Source organism: Mus musculus, chromosome 11, assembly GCF_000001635.26.
Source record: "Mus musculus strain C57BL/6J chromosome 11, GRCm38.p6 C57BL/6J".
In the NCBI taxonomy this organism is placed as follows: domain Eukaryota; kingdom Metazoa; phylum Chordata; class Mammalia; order Rodentia; family Muridae; genus Mus; species Mus musculus.
In genome coordinates, this window is record NC_000077.6 from 53,675,003 (window position 1) to 53,695,480 (window position 20,478).

Below are 20,478 nucleotides of genomic sequence, written 5' to 3' on the forward strand. Positions count from 1 at the left end.
AAAACATTTATAAAACTGAAACACATACATACAGAAACAAAAGCATTCACATTAGATGAGTCGAGCATGGTCGTCTATGCCTGGAATTAGTACTTGGGAAGGAGGCTGAAACAGGAGGATCGCCATGACTCCAAGGCCAGCCGGGTCCATACATCACATGCCAAGGCGGTCAGAGCTACAGAGTGAGACTGCCTCAAGAGGCAGAGGCAGGTAGATCTCTGTGAGTAGGAGGCCAGCCAGGTCTACAGACTTCCAGGAGAGCCGGCCACACTCAAAAATTTGCTAATGTCAAAAATTTAATCACAGCTCAGTGGATAAAAGCACTTGCTATGTTAGCCTGAGGATGTGACTTCAAATTTCCATCAACCATGTTAAAAACAAAACATAAGGGCGGGGGTGGGGGGGGGGTGGCGGGGGTGGGTATAGGGGACTTTGGGGATAGCATTTGAAATGTAAATGAAGAAAATATCTAACAAAAAAATGCCTTAAGCCAGGCGTGGTGGCTCACACCTTTAATCACAGCACTCGGGAGGCAGAGGCAGGCGGATTTCTGAGTTCGAGGCCAGCCTGGGCTATACAGAGAAACCCTGTCTCAAAAAACCAAAAAAAAAAAAAAAAAAAAAAAAGAAAAAAGAAAAAAAAAGCCTTGATTAAAAACAAAAACAAAAACACAAAACCAAAACCAAAACTGGGCATAGCTATGTGTGCCTGTAACTTCAGCACTGAGGTAGGGGAGAAAGGAGGACTCCAGAAGCTCACCAGGCAACTACAGTGAGAATCAGGTTCAGTGAGAGAGACTCTGCTGCAGAGCAACCAAGGAGGACTTCCGGCTCACAGGGATCACAACCCCGAAGATACTCTATCTTAGCAGTTAGTAAAATATATAACCAAGAACTTACTTTATCCTGAGCCATTTTGTTACTTGTATGTTTTCTGTGGATTAATTCTTCTTTTTCCTGCTGCAACTTTTCCAATGCTGTCTCCAAAGGGCTTATTTGTTCTTTAGCATCCTAGACAACACACACATACATACAAAACCAGACTAGTCAGGTAACACTCCATTATCTTATTTCAGAAGTTCTATAGCCTTAATAAAATGGGTCCCAAATTAATGTCAACTTCTTTTTGTCTCCTGACAGGGTCATGAAGATGGCACCATTACTTTATCCACATATTTCAGAGAGGCAAACAGGCATAAACAGGAACTTGTTCAAGGTCATAAAAGTAGATGAAGTAGGTACCAACCATAAAGTAATAGATAACCATGCTACGATCCACAGACCCAAAGAAGCTAACAAGAAGGCCTGGGGGGAGGGGGCAATCTGAATCTGAGAAAGGAAAATAGAATAGACATCGTGGATTAGGGGTTGGGGGCAGGAGAGATTATGTTGGGGGAGTACAGAAGGAGACAGAGCACTGGGGAAGACAGCTGGAATGGGGAGTGGCGTGCAATCTCTGGGATGACCCAGACACCTAGGACAATGGAAACTCCCAGGAATCTACACGGGGACCCAAGCTAAGACTTGTAGTAAAGGAGCCTGAACTGGCCATCTCCTGTAACCAGGCAAGATTTACAATGGAGAGATTGGGACACCAACCCAGCTACAAAACTTACTATTTGCCCTGTCTACAAGGGATAAAGATGGAGCAGAAATTGAGGGAATGGCCAACCCATGAGTTCCCTCAGTTTGAGACCCATGCCATGAGAGGGAGCCCACCCCTGACACTATTAATAATGTTCGGCTACACTTGCAGAAGGGAGCCTAGCATAACTCAGAGAGGCTTCACCCAGCAAATAATTGAAACATGCAGAGACCCACAGCCAAACATCCTAATGTTTGGAGCTTGGGGAATCCTTCGAAAGAGGGGGGAGAAAGGATTGAAGAAGCCAGAGAAGTCAAGGACACCATAAGAAATCAACTAACCTGGGCCCATAGGGGCTCACAGAGACTGAACCACCAACTATGGAACCTGCATGAACACCTAGGCCCATTACACACATTACACACCTTACAGTTCTATCTTGATGGGGGACTTCAAACAGCAAGAGCAGGGGCTCTCTCTGACTCTGTCACCTGCCTTTGGGGCCCTTTCCCCTACTGTGCTGCTGCTTCTAGCCTAGTGTTACTGCAACTTGATATGACAAGGCTGGTGATATCCACGGGAGGCCTCCCCTTTTGTGAAGAGAAAGGGAGAAGGAATGAATGGGGGGAGGAAAAGTGTGTGTGTGTGTGTGTGTGTGTGTGTGTGTGTGTGTGTGTGTACTAGGAGGAGAGGAGAGAAGGGAAACTATGGTCAGGATATAAATCAAATAAATAAAATAATCAATTAAAATAGCTAAGAGTATAACCTAATAACCTAGTCTGGCTCCAGAAATGACTCTACCAAAATTAGATTATTGATCTAGGCCACGTGGTCCCAATTATGCCACACAGTTTTATGCATGAATCTTCAAGAGAGCAATAGGAACCTATGGCCCTATATCAGCTCTGTGTGATCAGAGACTAGAAGATCATTCAGCCCAACCTTCTCTCTCACATGCTGACTAAGCAGCTATTCTCAAGGTAATAACAACGTACTCACTCATGGCGGTGGATCCATGCCTATTCTGGAAGAAAGAGGACTTTCAAATGAGAAACTATTGCACTAATCAGAAATCCCTTATAACACTGCCATTTACACACATACATGATAGCCACAGCTTAAAACAATGAACCTTGAAATCTTGAACATGTTCTGAACCTACAAGGTTACAGGTAGACACAGACACACAGTTGTGACTTCGGCACTGGTGTTTTCTCATGCTGGGAGACAGTGGTGTGGTGGAAAGCCACAGGCCTCCCTGTCAGATCTTTCTGAGAATCAACCTTGCTTCCTCTGGTCAACCGTGGGGCATTCTAAAATCTCAGTTTCTTTTTTTCTACACAGACAGACTTGGTTATGTATTTCAACAGGGCTGGGAAGCATTCAATACTTTAAGTAAAAATCATTTATAACCAGCCAAAACTAGTGCAAGGTAATACTATTTTGTATTATAAGCCAAACCTACTTAATCCAAAAATTATTTAAGAAATAAATGAACATTTATAGCAATGACTACTAAATAAACTGGGTAACTTGTGTAGTGCTTACTGAGTGAGTGACCCTGATTAAGAGACCCTTTGGTTTCTTGGGTCAAGACCTTTGCTTTGATGCACTTAGAAAGCCAGTGGGGGGCTGGTGAGATGGCTCAGCGGTTAAGAGCGCCGACTGCTCTTCCGAAGGTCCTGAGTTCAAATCCCAGCAACCACATGGTGGCTCACAACCATCCGTAACAAAATCTGATGCTCTCTTCTGGAGTGTCTGAAGACAGCTACAGTGTACTTACATATAATAAGTAAATAAATATTTAAAAAATAAAAAAATAAAAAAGAGCTTTATATGTTTAAAAAAAAAAAAAAAAAAAAGAAAGCCAGTGGGTACATTTCGGTATCCGTGGCATGTCCATGCCTGCTCACTGTACTGGCAAGCAGTCTGAATCACACACGAGGTGAAGGGAAGCACAGCTGACACACAGGTATCTGCTACGGATACAATACTTGGGGACAAGAATTCACATACAGTTATGCAGCCATCAACTGACCACTTCCAGGAACATAAGATCCACCACCTAACCAGAATCTTGGTTCTTCCTTATACGCCCCGACTCTTTCTTCCCAAATCTTTACTTATTAATACCTACTCTGTTGCTTAGAAATCGCACGAAGAAGCATTATAACACTTAACACTTGATTTTCACAATAACTGTAATTATGTCTGTTAGATTAATAACATGAATTTTGTCTGAAGTAATTTAAAGAACAACATGTATGCACATTGCTACCTTTATTTCTCTGTTTAAAGACTGGACTTCAGTGGATAATTCCACACTCTGCTCCTCCATTTGCTGGCGCCGTTGCAAATTGGTGGCTATCTGCAGCTTCTCTGACTTCAGCTCATTTGTTTTACTTTTCAGGTGTTGGATTTGTTCCTGCTGGTCCTGTATAAGCTTACGGTTCAATTCAATCTTACTGGTAACTGCACAGAAACATAATGATACAGTAGCTAAGGGGTGGGTACAGACAACACCACTATCATCCTTTTTGAGTTCTCAAAGTGTACACAGTTCAAAGGCTGAATTCCAGGGGCCTCCACTGCACGTGGCAAGGGTATCTTGCCTGCAGTCCCTCCCCTGGCCACTCCTGGGTGAAGCTCACAGGGCAGGTACCACTGGAAAGAACACAGCTCATCTGACCATGTACCATTCCAAGGCAAAGCAGGCAAGCAGAGACACTTGGAGGGAAGAGAGTGAGTGCACAGGGCTCCTCCACAGAGCAGGCAGTGGCCTCTGTGGCTGTGGACACAGTACCTGTATCCAGCCTGTGCTGCTTTTCCTGCTTTTCCTGGTTAACCTGCTGGACAGTCCGGTCCAAGTCTACTCCCTGCAGCTTAGCTGCCTGCTGTGCAATTTTCCTTTCAACATCTTTCAGCTCCATCTTAAGAACAGAACAGTTATTTTTAAGAGACTTATTCATGATTCAAACTCTTTTAAGGCCAAGTTTAATAGGATAAAAAATAAAATTAAGATCTAGTCCTGCAAATAAGGTAAATGAATTATGCCTCAATTTCCATAGTTTATGAATACTTTAATGCTAGGAATGCATACAAATCAGCTGTCTGCACCTGAAAATTAGCTACTATGCGCACGTGTGTGTGCGTGTATACATATACACATGTATATTATCTATCTATCTATCTATCTATCTATCTATCTATCTATCTAGGGGGATAAGGGGAAGACATGGTTTCACTGTGTAGGCCTAGCTGACCTGGCACTTGCTATATAGACCAGGCTGGCCCTGAACTTACAGAGATCCACCTGCCTCTGCCTCTCCAGCCCTGGGATTAAAGGTGTGTTCCACCACCCCCAGCTACTGTTTTTAATGCACTTACACTTCACATTCAAGAACCCGCAAATCAATCTTATTCTGCTTTGAACTACAGCGGCTTACCTGGAACCTCTCCATGATTGTAACATCTGTCAGGCACACTTTAGCACTTTCTTCTTCAGGCATTATTGTACCCAAGAGTGTTTCCTGCTCTTCTATGTCATTCTTTAGGCGCTGTATGTCTCTATTGACACTCTGTAGTCGGTTTCTTAATTCTGGTATTTCCTTTTCCTTCAAATCAATTATGCTTTGCCTTAAAAGAAAACACAATGAAAGTCAATCTAGCTGACACGTCCTCATAATTAAAGTGAAACTGTGTGTTTTTGGCAAGAGCAGCACAGAAGAACTGCCAACCTTTTCTCGGACATCCTGTCACTGCTCAATGATGTCAGTTATTTGTGATGTTTACCCTATCCATTTGGGTATGGTGGTGTTAGCCAGGTTTCTAGACTGTAAGATGACTCCTTTTTCCCATTTGTATTTTAAAAAATACATCTTAAGAGATATCACAGATCTGAGAATATGTCAATGTCCTGTTTTCAAACATCTGCCTACTGATGCTAGTAGCCACTGTTAACTGTTTATAATAATTATTACTGGGGTGTTGCCAAGCAGAGATAATTTTACAAACTGACTGATTGCACTATCAAAAGTTTCAAGATGGGCTGGAGAGGTGGCTCTTCGGGTTAAGAGCACTGACTGCTCTTCTGAAGGTCCTGAGTTCAATTCCCAGCAACCACACGATGGCTTACAGCCACCCGTGATGAGATCTGACGCCCTCTTATAGTGTATCTAAAGACAGCTACAGTGTACTTACATATAATAATAAATAAATCTTTAAAAAAAAAAGTTTCAAGACCATGACAGAGACAGAAAGGTGGATGCACTGTTGTTGCACAGAGACTGCAGGAGCCTATGGAGAAAGAATCAGATGCAACGTGGGATCCTGAAGACAGGCAGGGATGTGAGGACTGCCGGGCTGCAGTGTGGTTTGCAGTCAGCAGGGCTGCCCAATGTTACTCTTCCTGGTTTCAATAACTGTACACAGGCACTAAGCTCAGCATAACAGTGTGTATGTATTCTCTGTACTAGTTTTCTAAGTTTTTCCTATGTAGAAAGTTATTTCAAAATTAAAAGTATTTTAAATTACAGAGGAAGGGAAGAAGTCAGGCACTCAGCCAAATGCTATATGGGCTCAAGGTATTAAAAAAAGGTATAAAAACATCAACCTTTTTTTTTTTTTGGTTTTTCTTTTTTCTTTTTTTTTTAAGAGCTAGTCTTTTTATTTGTTGGGTCCTAAGACTTCTTTGTATGCTCTTTTTTTTTTTTTTTTAATTTATTATATGTAAGTACACTGTAGCTGTCTTCAGACACTCCAGAAAAGGGCGTCAGATCTCGTTACGGATGGTTGTGAGCCACCATATGGTTGCTGGGATTTGAACTCCGGACCTTAGGAAGAGCAGTCAGGTGCTCTTACCTGCTGAGCCATCTCACCAGCCCGGTTTTTGGTTTTTCAAGACAGGGTTTCTCTGTGTAGCCCTGGCTGTCCTGGAACTCACTTTGTAGACCAGGCTGGCCTCGAACTCAGAAATCCGCCTGCCTCTGCCTCCCGAGTGCTGGGATTAAAGGTGTGCGCCTCCACGCCTAGCTCAGCCTTTTTTAATATCACTATTTGAATCTTACTGTCTCTAAGACAAGTACTGGCTCTATAATTATTATTGATGTCAATTATAAAGCAGTAACACGTATTCAGTTTTTTTTTTTTTTTAAATTCAAAGTTTAGGGGCTGGAGAGATGGCTCAGTTAAAAGCACTGGGTATTCTTTCAGAGAACTGGGGATTAATTCCCAACACCCACATGGTGGCTAACAACCGTATGTAACAACTGTTACATGAGGTCCAATGACATCTTCTGGCCTTCATGAGCATTGCATGCATGGAGTGCACAGATCATACAAGAAAATAAAACATCCATACATATAAACTAAAAATAAACTTTTTTAAAAAAAATCAAGTTTATTTCTGAAAAATTCCAAATTCTTTCTTAAAATTAAATTAATATGGCAAGTCTAAAAAGTACAATAAATTAAATTAGCTGCTAATAACAAGGAAAAAACAACAACCCAAATGTTGGCTATTACATGCTATAACTGTTACTGATTTTTTAAAAAGTATACACTATGACCAAGAAATGCCAACCTTAAAGTACTGTGGTAACAGACAAGTTCTTAAGGGAGGGTTGGAGGGGGGAGAAGAAACAATGAAGTGTTCCTATTTCATATGTATATTAACATGAGCAATCACTTCCATTTCTTATTACTTCCAAAAACCGTGGTCACAGACAGGCCTGTTACATGTAAAAAGGACAGTTATGATGACAGGATTTTGGCTAAGAACCAGGAGCAGTCACACAGTGCTAACAAAGTCTCACACAGGCAGGGAGTGGTCTACAAAGTGAGTTTCAGGACAGCCAGGGCTACAGAGAAACCCTGTCTCAAAAAAAACCAAAAATAAATAAATAAATAAGTAAAGTAAAGTAAGTAAAGAGGCTTCCTGTCTAGAGAACGGACTGTTAAGAGCTCTTTGGAGCAGGACATGGTGGCCCACACCCGACCTTGGGAGGGAGAAGCATGAGGATAAGGAGTTACCGATGAGAACGTCATACCCTTAAGGTTGTCTTGGGGAATGACAAGATTGCTTAGCGGGTAAAGATGCCAGCCACCAAGCCTAATGGCCCGAGTTTGAACCCCAGGACCTACATAATGGAAAGGAGAACTTCTGAAAGTTGTCCTCTGACGGCCACATGAATGACATTGCATGCCCATACCCACACTAAATAAATAAAATGTAGTTTTAAAAGTTAGAGGGTTTTTTGGGAGAGGGGGGCTTAGCAGTTAAGAGCACTGGTTACTCTTCCAGAGGACCAGGATTTAGTTCCCAGCCCTCACAGCCAGCTCACAACCATATAAAACTCCAGTCCCAGGGTATCTAATACCCATTTTGGGCTTCTACAGGTACCAAGTACCCATGTGGTGCACAGACATACATGTAGGCAAACATCCACACACATACATAAAAATTTTTAAGTTGTTTTTTAGAACTTTTCATATTTTGTTTGTGGGGTTTGGAAAATGACATCAACAAGCAGTTTAGAACTGTCGTAACTATGACTCAAGCCAAGCCTCAGGAAACACAGAGTAAAGACCACCCGAGCCAAGACTACTCAGGCTTACCTCACGGGCACAAGCCCAAGCATTTCATCACGGCGCCGCTCTTTTTTCTTCAGTTCCGATTCTGTTGACTTGAGTTTATCTGGAGCAAGCCTCAGCTTGGACTGCAAGTCGCTGATGACTTCCTGTAACTCAGCCTCTGTCTGAAATACTCTCTGACAGACTGGGCAGCAGGACTGGTTTTCATCTGTCAGCTGCGTAATGAACTGGGAGTAAACTGCTGTGGCTCCTGCCAGCATGGCTGTTTAAAAGGTTAGGAAACCCTAGTCAGACACACATGCATTTCTTCCATAATCATTATTCTTGCTTTATAAGTATACCCAAAGGAAATAAAGATTTTGACATTTAAATCTTCCTAAGGATACTCTATATTCTATTTGCATAATCTCTGGCATCTAACATTTTACTGAGATCTTCTATGTGCTAGGCATTCCTTACACACACAATCTCATTTGCTCCTCTTACTGTACTACATAATGCATAGCTTTATTTTCATTCTATAGAGGACAAATCTGAAGCACAAGAAAGGTTCAGCAAGTCCCAAAGCTACTTGTACAGTGAAGCTATACAGCCAGGAACAAGTTCAAGTCTTTTGGGTCTATGCAAAGTTTCTAAACCTCCAGGATAGTCCTTGGGCTGGAGGGGTGGCTGAGCAGTTAAGAGCACTTGCTGCTCTAGCAAGAGAAGCAGAGTTGGTTTTTAGCACCTACACTGGACAGCTCACTATCATCTGCAACACTACCTCCAAGGACGACCTGATGCCTCTGGCCTTGGTGGATACCTGACTCACATGCACATACCCCTTCATACACACAATTATAATTAATTTTCAAAGTAAGTCTTAAAATCTCTGATCCTTAGCAGTTACCTGTGAATGAAATTTCAAAAGTCAAAGTGCCTTGATGATCTCTATAAACTGTAACTTACCTCGCTGCTTTGAGGACTTTTCAATTTCTTCTTTAAGTCTGCCCAAATCACTTTCCAAATCTTGGCTACCACAAACATCAAATAGCTTATCTTCATAACTGGACAACTGTTCTTCCTTTTTCTTTAGCTCATTATTTATATGATTTTTATTTTGTTCAGCTGAAGCTAGCTCTTTGCTAAAATAAAAACAAATGTGGGATATTTGAAAAATTTAAATTATTTAGATTGAGTTTATGTGTCGGAATGCTTTGCCTCCACATAAGGGCATGCACTATGTATGTGCCTGGGACCCAAAGACATCAGAAAAGCATATCAGATGCCACAGAACTGGAGTTACAGGTGGTTGTGAGCCACTGCGTGCATGCTGGGAACTAAACCCAGAGCCAATGCAAGAGTAGCCAGTGCTCTTTACCACTGAGCCCTCTACTCCAGCTCCCTAGAAATTTGAAAATTTTGGTTAAAGAGCTACTACACAAACTCTGCCAAAAGTTGTTAAAGAGATATGTACAATTACTTTCCTATACTTGTATTTTTTATAGTTTTGTGCTGGAAATAGAACAACGGCCCTCAAGCATGGTAACTACACACTACCACATTCTTTCTTTAGAAGTCAGAAGAACAAATTGAATGTTCTCATTTAATCTTCCAGTGGAACGCTCCTCCTAGGACACTGACATCTGCTAACCCTGAGCATGGACCCATTCCCAGATAAATAAATAGGGGCAGAATTCTGCTATATTTCTGGGGCTTACAGCCTCAGACCCCAGATTATGGGATGGAGCAAGCAGCAGCCACCCACTGGCTCTCCTGGAGACAAGAACAAGCAGCAGTTCTACTCCATGGCTCTCCTCACAGCACTTACTCCTTACGCACCTCTAAACACCTCCCCTGGCCCTTCTTGTGACAGCTCGCCTCGTGGTCACTTATCACCCTCATTCATCAAAAACAAGTGCAGCCTTCATCCTATCCAGTCTCCAAGAAGCACCAAACCCTCCTGGCCTCTCCTTGAGGAAACACCCGAGACACCACTGCAGCTGCCTCATCCTGGTCCCCAAGCAGTCGCTGCTTCCACTGACAGCCCCTCTTCCTTAGCATGCAGTGGGGCTTACCCCTTGCATTTAGCTGTGCACCCCTTCTCTTCTCCACTGTGGAGGCCATGCACGCCATGGTATGCATGTGCAGGCGAGAGGATAACTTGCAGAATCGGCTCTCTCCCACCACGTGGGTTCCTGAGAATGAACTGAGGTCATGAGGCTCGGCAGTAAGGGTTCCTTCCGAGATATCTTTTTTTTTGGTTTTTTGAGACAGGGTTTCTCTATGTAGCCCTGGCTGACCTGGAGCTCACTTTGTAGACCAGGCTGGCCTCCAACTCAGAAATCCACCTGCCTCTGCCTCCCGTGTGCTGGGTTATTAAAGGCCCACGCCCAGCTCCTTCTGAGATATCTTACTTGCCCCTCTTTGTACAATTCTTTCAAGGTGACATGGCTAATACCAATTACTTTATCTTTTTAACAAACTGCAACAACTTGCAATTTCCTGAACTTAAAAAAGCCTATTTACTAAAAGACTCTTCCAAAAGAAATAGAATTTGAGCCAGGCATGGTGACATACATTTTATAATTCCAGCACTTCAAAGTTGAGACAAGAGGATCTTAAGTTGGAGACCAGCCTGGGCTACATTGTGAGACCCCTGCTCACACAAGGAACAAACAAAGCACCATTAGTTTAATACAGCAAAAGTCAAATCTATGATCTCCCTAGAAGCTCACTGAGAAATACCTCTCATGTAACCAGCACTTCAGAGAGCACTCGAGAAAGTCTGAGCAGTGTATGTTCAGACAGAAAACAAACTCCGATGTCAATCCTTTTTCTACAGTTTTACGAAACAAGAGGCCCCAACGACTCCCATTACATTTTACTTAAATATGATATACCATCTCATGACAATGAATACTTAAAACGATTTAAAAAGAAAAGCACGAAATAAAGAGATCTGTATCCATGGTAATGTTTTAGCAACTCACTTCAGTTTGGCAAGTCTGTCCCTGGTCTGATTAATTTCTTTGGATTTAGAATGAAGCCAGTCTTCAAGCTGTTTTTTGTTAGGAAAGTACCCCAACAGTGAAGTTAGTTCATCACTGTGCCTAGACTTTATTTTTCTGATCTGTTCATCTTTGTCAGTCTATAAGAAAAATACAAAACAAAACAAATCAACTTTTAAAAGTCAAGCCTGTTAATGACAAAAATAAATTCTGGGGATCAGCGCAGTGGCTCAGCAGGTCCAAGTATTTGCCATAAAAGCTTGACAACAGAGTTTACCCCTGAAGCCCACAGGAACAGGGGAGAGAACCAGCTCTCCCTCTCTCTAAGGTTTCTGAGAAAGAGTCCGGCCAGAAACTTGCTATACAGAAGACTGCTCAAAAGCTCAGCGATCCCTCTGGCTCTGCCTCCAAAATGATGGGATTAAAAGTGTGCACCACCTACAGATGACTAAAAAGCCAAGCATGTGCTCGTAAACACACACTAAGTAATAAGTAGAACTTTTTAAATGAATTAATTACATTGAATAAATAAATTCTAGAATGCCTAAAGTTTCCAATTTAAAAATGGGAAGTATACAAATTCAGGCAAAACATATAAAATGTGTAAAGGCTCAGAGAACTGCCTTTAAAAACAAAAACAAAAACAAAAAAAACCAAAGGCCATCCAGAGACTGTCCCATCTGAGGATTCATCCCATATACAGTTACCAAACCTAGACACTATTGTGGATGCCAAGAAGTGCATACTGAAAGGAGCCTGATATGGCTGTCTCCTGAGAGGCCCTGCCAGAGCCTTACAAATACAGAGACGGATGCTTGCAGCCACCCATTGGACTGAGTGTGGGTTCCCCAATAGAGGAGTTAGAGAAAGGACCAAAGGAGATGAAGGGGATTGCAACCCCACAAGAAGAACAACAATATTAACCAACCAGTCCCCCAAGAGCTCTCAGGGAGTAGGCCATCAACAAAGGAGTACACATGGCTCCAGCTGCATACGTTGCCTTGTCAGACATCAGTGGGAGGAGAGGTCCTTGGTCCTATGAAGGCTCAAAAGATGCCCCAGAATAGTGGACTTGAGGGTGGGAAGGTGGGACACCCTCACAGAAGCAGGGGGAAGGCTGACGGCATAAGGGGTTTCCAAGGGGGGAGGGACACCGGGAAATGGGATAACATTTGAAATGTAAATAAAGAAAATAATCCAATTAAAAAAAACATTTGTGTGTATATACTCCAACCATGGCACACACAAGTAGATTGGAGGACAACTTTGGAGTCAGTTCTTCTATCATGTGAATTCCAGGGACTAAACTCAGGCTTGGCAACAAGTATCTTTACCTTCAAGACATCCCCCATGTTCCAGGATGGTCTTTTAAAGAGAGTAACCAACTCAATATCATAAAAAAAATTAAACCTCTCTGTTAAAAGTTACCAACAGCTGAGCAGGATGGTACACACCTTTAATCCTAGTACTTAATATGTAGAGGCAGGCAGATCTCTGTGAGCTCAAGGCCAGCTTGGTCTACAAAGGGAGTTCCAGACAGACAGCACCACACAAGAAACTCTGGTCTCGAACCATGTTTTTGTGTTTGTATTTCTGGGATTTTTGTTCTTAAAACATAGCTTTTCCCAGGTACAATGGTATATGCCTATATTTCCAGTTAGGAGACTGAGGCAGTAGAATCATTTGAGTCCATAGAGTCAGAGGCCAGGAAGGGCAACAGGGCTACAGCTCATCTCAAAACAGTAATAACAATTTTAGAAAAAAAGAGTTTTAAGTTAAAACTCTATTTTATAAGCCTATTTTTAATATTATGTTGTTACCTCTAAATACAAAGACAATACCAAATCAATACTTCAACCTACTGACTAAAAATGGATAAACTCTTTTAAATACCCATCAGTATAGATACTACAGAAAGAACTCATACTTTGTCTTTGGTGAGCATCTCCATCTGTGTGCGGGTTGTTGTATGATGGTTTAACTGCTCCATCTCCTGGTCCAGCTTTCGCAAGCTCCTGTCCAGGTCAGCTTTCTCATTTTGGAGGCTCATTACCTCTGCTTTTAGGGTTTCTATGCTGCTATTTTTCTCGGCCTTGCTTAATTCACGTTCCTAATCAACAATTCAAACAAATGTACATTTATATATTTTGTGCCAGAATTAAGATAATGAGAAAGTGTAATTATTGCTAGCTTTAAAGCAGTTCTTTTACTGTTTGAAGAATATATCCTTTTAGTAAGTTTTCATTTTTTTCCACTAAAACCAAAAATTATTCCTAAGAGAAACAAAATACTACTTTCTGCTCATATCCAAAAGAGAAAAATATAAACTCACATATGCTTTGGGAAAAATCTTATTCAGGGTACTGTACTCTGCTGTAATGATAAAGAATTAGTAAATAAACTTCGAAAAGTCAAACAGAAAGGAGAAATAAAAATCAGAAAATTATTAGGAGAGGCTAGAGAGGCCGTTTAGTGATTAAAAGCACACACTGCTTTTCCAGAGGACCCAGGTTCAATTCCCAGCACCCAGGTCAGGTAGCTCAGAACTACAGATCCAATGCCCCTGTCCTGTTCCAGCGCCTGGACTCCCACGTATGTAACTACACAGACACATGGACATATATGCATAGATAAAAATAAATCTTTTAAATTTTTTTTTAAAGATTTATTTATTTATTATATATAAGTACACTGTAGCTGTCTTCAGACATTCCAGAAGAGGGAGTCAGATCTCATTACAGATGGTTGTGAGCCACCATATGGTTGCTGGGATTTGAACTCTGGACCTTCGGAAGAGCAGTCGGGTGCTCTTACCCACTGAGCCATCTCACCAGCTCCAAAAAATAAATCTTTAAAGAATAAAGAAAAGGAAAATAATTAAGAGAAATGTATCTTTGTAGATGGATGAATAACTCTTACTCCCCCTACTTAGGTATTTATTAAGTTCCCGTGTAACTCACTCTACTCCCTGGCTGTGATGTGGTCCATCACCCGCACATCCCCATCCTGACAACACTACGATAAACTGGGAACTGATGAAAACGTACTCTGGCCTGATAAACAGCTTCAGTGAAGTAGCTGGATATAAAATTAACTCAAACAAGTCAATGGCCTTTCTCTACACAAAGGACAAACAGGCTGAGAAAGAAATTAGGGAAACAACACCCTTCTCAATAGCCACAAATAATATAAAATACCTAGGCGTGACTCTAACTAAGGAAGTGAAAGATCTGTATGACAAGAACTTCATGTCTCTGAAGAAAGAAATTAAAGAAGATCTCAGAAGATGGAAAGATCTCCCATGCTCGTGGATTGGCAGGATCAATATAGTAAAAATGGCTATCTTGCCAAAAGCAATCTACAGATTCAATGCAATCCCCATCAAAATTCCAACTCAATTCTTCAACGAATTAGAAAGGGCAATCGGCAGATTCATCTGGAATAACAAAAAACCTAGGATAGCAAAAACTCTTCTCAAGGATAAAAGAACCTCTGGTGGAATCACCATGCCCGACCTAAAGATGTACTACAGAGCAATTGTGATAAAAACTGCATGGTACTGGTATAGCGACAGACAAGTAGACCAATGGAACAGAATTGAAGACCCAAAGATGAACCCACACACCTATGGTCACTTGATCTTTGACAAGGGAGCTAAAACCATCCAGTGGAAAAAAGACAGCATTTTCAACAAATGGTGCTGGCACAACTGGCTGTTATCATGTAGAAGATTGCGAATTGATCCATTACTATCTCCTTGTACTAAGGTCAAATCTAAGTGGATTAAGGAACTCCACATAAAACCAGAGACACTGAAATTTATAGAAGAGAAAGTAGGGAAAAGCCTCGAAGATATGGGTACAGGGGAAAAATTCCTGAATAGAACAGCAATGGCTTGCGCTGTAAGATCAAGAATCGATAAATGGGACCTCATAAAATTGCAAAGCTTCTGCAAGGCAAAAGACAACCGTCAATAAGACAAAAAGACCACCAACAGATTGGGAAAGGATCTTTACCTGTCCCAAATCGGACAGGGGACTAATATCCAATATATATAAAGAACTCAAGAAGGTAGACTCCATAAAATCAAATAACCCCATTAAAAAATGGGGCTCAGAACTGAACAAAGATCTCTCACCCGAGGAATACCGAATGGCAGAGAAGCACCTGAAAAAATGTTCAACATCCTTAATCATCAGGGAAATGCAAATCAAAACAACCCTGAGATTCCACCTCACACCAGTCAGAATGGCTAAGATCAAAAATTCAGGTGACAGCAGATGCTGGCGAGGATGTGGAGAAAGAGGAACGCTCCTCCATTGTTGGTGGGATTGCAAGCTTGTACAACCACTCTGGAAATCAGTCTGGCGGTTCCTCAGAAAATTGGACATAGTACTACCGGAAGATCCAGCAATACCTCTTCTGGGCATATATCCAGAAGATGCCCCAACCGGTAAGAAGGACACATGCTCCACTATGTTCATAGCAGCCTTATTTATAATAGCCAGAAGCTGGAAAGAACCCAGATGCCCCTCAACAGAGGAATGGATACAGAAAATGTGGTACATTTACACAATGGAGTACTACTCAGCTATTAAAAAGAATGAATTTATGAAATTCCTAGGCAAATGGATGGACCTGGAGGGCATCATCCTGAGTGAGGTAACCCAATCACAAAGGAACTCTCACAATATGTACTCACTGATAAGTGGATATTTGCCCAGAAACTTAGGATACCCAAGATATAAGATACAATTTGCTAAACACATTAAACTCAAGAGAACGAAGACCAAAGTGTGGACACTTTGCCCCTTCTTAGAATAGGAAACAAAACACCAAGGAGTTACAGAGACAAAATTTGGAAGTGTGATGAAAGGATGGACCATCTAGTGATTGCCATATCCAGAGATCCATCCCATGATCAGCTTCCAAACGCTGACACCATTGCATACACTAGCAAGATTTTGCTGAAAGGACCCAGATATAGCTGTCTCTTGTGAGACTATGCCAGGGCCTAGCAAACACAGAAGTGAATGCTCACAGTCAGCTATTGAATGGACCACAGGGCCCCCAATGGAGGAACTAGAGAAAGCACCCAAGGAACTAAAGGGAACTGCAACCCCATAGGTGGAACAACAATATGAACTAAGCAGTACCCTGGAGCTCTTGTCTCTAGCTGCATATGTATCAAAAGATGGCCTAGTCGGCCATCACTGCAAAGAGAGGCCCATTGGACTTGCAAACTTTATATGCCCCAGTACAGGGGAACGCCAGGGCCAAAAAGGGGGAGTGGGTGGGTAGGGGAGTGGGGGGGATGGGTATGGGGGACTTTTGGTATAGCATTGGAAATGTAAATGAGCTAAATACCTAATAAAAAAAAAAAAAGAAAGAAAAAAAAAAAAAGAAAGAAAACGTACTCTGCAGTGGCCATAGCTTCCCTATGCTATGGAGGTGGGACACGGGCGTCCTATGGTTTTGAAGAGGAATGGAGATGTGAAAGAGGACAAAGCAAGGAGGAAAGCTCAAACCTCTTAAAGAAAATGGCGTTTGTTTACCACAGGAAACGTGGTGACAAGTCGGTCACAGAAAAACCTCAGGTGTGCAGACTAACGGGAAAGTATTTGCCTTTTAATTTGGGTCAGATACGAAGGTACTTGTGATAATCACCCGACTTTGCTGCGTTTGGGACACACGTCTGTGATCCACACAGAGGAGACGGTTTTTGGGAGAGTCAAAAGCTTGAAAGTCTAAGCACGAGTTTCTTTTTTTTTTAATTTTCTTGGTGATTCTAGTTTTAACCCATCAACTTCTAGAATCAAAGAGCTGATCATCAAGATATCTGAATAAGCTCACTTTCCATGGGATTACTAACTGAAGTACTACAGTCTCAGGGTGAGCCATGGGCCTTGAATGTGAGGTGGCTCAGTGGTCACTCGTCAGCTTACAGCTTTCGTGAGCTCCTGGTCCAGTTCCAGAATCCTGTCGGAGGAGCCCTCCAGCTGCTGCAGCTCACTCCTCACGTGCCGCAGCTCGCTCTGCTTCTTCGTGAGGATCTCTGTCTTCAGCTCAATCGTCCTCCCCAGTCCGCTCTTCCTGTCCCTCAGCTCATCAAGCTGCCTCTGCTTCAGAGCTTCTTTGTCTGTCAGGTCGCTCTAAAGGGCAACAATGCACATTACTGATTCTGTCACTAAGCAACTAGGGAAACTCCCCCTTTTAAAGTAAAACACACAATGAATAAAATATAAGAAATCATTTCTAAAACTGTGAAAGCATCACCCAGAGGTGATAATTAGTAACTGAGCAAACTTTTTTGCAATTATCCTCAAAAATTTATTTTTCTTAAAATAAAACCATAAATCTGTACTATGCTCCTATTTTATCCTTATGAATTAAAAAAAAAAAAATTCTAAGTTTTTTTTCTACTTAGTAGCCCAAAACTCAGTTAAAAATGTGACAACATTGGGTTCGCTTTAAAAGTTTATAGGATCACTTAGTGAGTCTAACACAAAAGACAGCAAACCTGGATTTCAAGATATTTACCAAGAGCTGGCTGGCAGTTTTAGCTTCTCTTTCCTGTCTCTCTTTCACAAGTTCATGAAAATTTTTAATCTGTCTTTCACTGAATGGTCCACGCTCAAAACCATCCAATTCAAGATGTGTTGCCAAAGACTGAATTAATGAGTCTCTGGCTCGGATGTGCTCTTGATGGCGATCTGCCTGTAGCTGTAGACGACCTTTATTTTAAAAAATAAATTAAAAAACAAAGTTGTGGTAACAGTAGATTTATATGCAGCTGTAAAAAATAACAGTGTAATCTTTATATATTCTGCCCAGTTTGCTCTAATGAGCACTGTGTAAAACTGTCATATAGTCTAAATTGGTATACTTACACTGTATAATCCATCAGGCCTATCCAAATTCCTCTGTTAACTGCATTCATTTGTGTATATACATTAAATTTCATATAATTTTTTAAGATTTAAATTTATTGTTTAGGTGTATGTATGTGTTTGTGTCTGAGTCTGTGCCATACGTGAGTGAGCGCCTGTGGAGAGAAGAGGGCAGCAGATCCTAGGAACTGCAGTTGCAGTGACTGTAAGCTACTTCATGTAGGTACTGGGAACCAAACTCAAGTTTTCTGGAAGAGCACAAAGTGCTCCTAACCACTGAGCTATCTCCAACCTCAAGTGCTACATAAGTTTACCCCATGTTATCTCATACATCTAAACAACAGTATAGATAATAAAGTTTCAATACCATAAGAATCTTTTTCTGTAACCATAGCACACCCATCTTCTTCCTGCCCCTTCTTTTATCCACTCCCCCTAGCAACCATGATTTTGTTCACTAGGTCCTTAATTTTGACATTTCAGAATATCATTAAAATGGAAGCACACTCTATAGCCCTGTGGGGAGCCTCCGGCCTGGAGCGGGTTGAAATGGAACACAGAGTAGGGCTCTGGTGTGGCTTTACAGAATGACGGTCTCCAGACATCCTAGCTCTAATTATACTGAGATGTTGATGATAACTTCTAAAAAGTCCTAGCTCTAACTATACTGAGATGCTGATGATAACTTCTAAAAAGTCCTGAAAACTTTCTGGCTCTTTCTGAGGGTTAAAAGCCGCTGGCTTAGGTGATTAACACCCGTAGCCTAACAGTGAGGGACAAGTAATGTGGCCTTTCAGCCTGCTAGCTGAAGCTGCAGGAAAAAAAGGAGACACTTTGAAAAGTGAATTTAACGTTTATTTCTAAGTTGTAAAAAGTTTCCTAAGAAAGCTAAGAAAAAGGGGAAAAACAGAATGAATGAAGAAGGGGGATAAGGGAAAATTTGTCCTCTGCTCTTTGTCCTCAGCACAGATGTATATCTTTCAGAATACATGATCACATGGTAAAAAGTTCATCACAGGTTTACATGTAAATTCAAATCATAAATTGAATAAGGAGTTTACAACAGAGAATGTTTACACGCATATCCGTTGGGAGTAATTATCTGACTAAACATTCATCACCTGTCACAACTTCGTAAGTTAAAAAAATCATAGCTAAGTTATTAGTAAATTTTGTATAGATAAACCCAATCAATATTTGCTCTCCCATCCTAGCACCTATAATAAATCATTAGTTCCTTTTTTATGACCTTTGGTTAACGGTCTTAGAACCTCTTGGAAAGTGCTCTGAGTAGTAGAAAGCTTGCTCACTATCAGAAGCAATTAACTGTTGACACACCGGAGACTGGCAGAGTTCCCACTGCAGTTTTGACTATCAGATAGGACCTAATAGCAGTCTCACTATAAAAGAGCTTAATAAATACTGATACAATTTTAGGAATTCTTATAGGATCATCATTAAGAATTAAGAAGTCATCTATTTGTCTACATAGCATCACTATAAGACAGTACCTCTTCACAGATCTACAGAGATCTGCTCAAACGGTGGGCTAATACCTAGTGATTGTCATATATGTAATAACAGCAGAAAAAGCATATTAATAGCGGGAATCTTCCCTAAAATGATTTTCTCCTGGGTCTTGCCTGCTAGAGTTCCATCATAGACTAATCTAAGGCGGTCATCTCAGGAAGAGCACCTGTTAGTTATTAGATTGTCGTATGATGGCTCCTGACACAGCCCTTTGAGACTGCATGCTCTTGGTGGTAATTCTGTGGCGATTCTTCATTCATGCAGAAAATGTATGTTCTGGAAAGGAAAAGGCCAAGTAAGGTCTGTGTCTCACCCTGCTCCACAAGCAGCTCTGCTTTTTCCTGGTTGAGGAGCCGTGCTTCTTTATTCAGCTTCTCCAGTTCTCGCTGGCAGTCTACCAGGCGCCTTTCTTTCTCCCTTACTGTTCTCTGGTGATTGTGATACAAGTCATTTAGCTGCTCATCAGTCCCTTGAAAAACCTGTATCAAACCAAAATAGATAGCTTTCGTGTATTTATATGACAACCACCCTAACACAGTAATAATTTTATTCAGTACCCATTTTAATAGAGGTATCATGAACGTCAGGATTCAGGGTTACTTTTCCCCAAAAATGTGGAGATGAAAGGGTTTAAATGCAATTCACTATGATCAGCCCTGAATTTCCAAACAGAACAAAATTTATCACCCACAAACCTTTTCCATTTTCTGTTCTAATTCACTGTTATCTTTCTCCATTTGTTTCTTTCGGCTCTCCAAGGCTTTAATTTCATTATCAAGTTTCATTATTTTAGACAGGTTGTGTTCAATCTCTTTCAGGCGATTCTGAAAGTAAAGGTATATTTTACATGAACAGAATCCATTCTGGTTTACATCATTGAGAAAGGGACATAA

General features: G+C 41.3%; 1 protein-coding gene across 1 annotated transcript in view; it reads right to left on the minus strand.

Moving 5' to 3' along the window:
- The window catches only part of Rad50 (RAD50 double strand break repair protein), a 57,801-nt gene that overhangs the window by 25,484 nt on the left and 11,839 nt on the right, over window positions 1-20,478 (minus strand). The window contains exons 6-17 of the mRNA NM_009012.2: window positions 20,281-20,409; window positions 19,899-20,064; window positions 17,706-17,899; window positions 17,111-17,317; window positions 13,093-13,275; window positions 11,148-11,305; window positions 9,124-9,299; window positions 8,200-8,437; window positions 5,031-5,220; window positions 4,388-4,514; window positions 3,863-4,056; window positions 900-1,010 (exon numbers count right to left, since the gene is read on the minus strand). Of these exons, the coding sequence (NP_033038.2) occupies window positions 900-1,010; window positions 3,863-4,056; window positions 4,388-4,514; window positions 5,031-5,220; window positions 8,200-8,437; window positions 9,124-9,299; window positions 11,148-11,305; window positions 13,093-13,275; window positions 17,111-17,317; window positions 17,706-17,899; window positions 19,899-20,064; window positions 20,281-20,409 (2,073 nt within the window). The remainder of the gene's footprint in view (window positions 1-899; window positions 1,011-3,862; window positions 4,057-4,387; window positions 4,515-5,030; window positions 5,221-8,199; window positions 8,438-9,123; window positions 9,300-11,147; window positions 11,306-13,092; window positions 13,276-17,110; window positions 17,318-17,705; window positions 17,900-19,898; window positions 20,065-20,280; window positions 20,410-20,478) is intronic.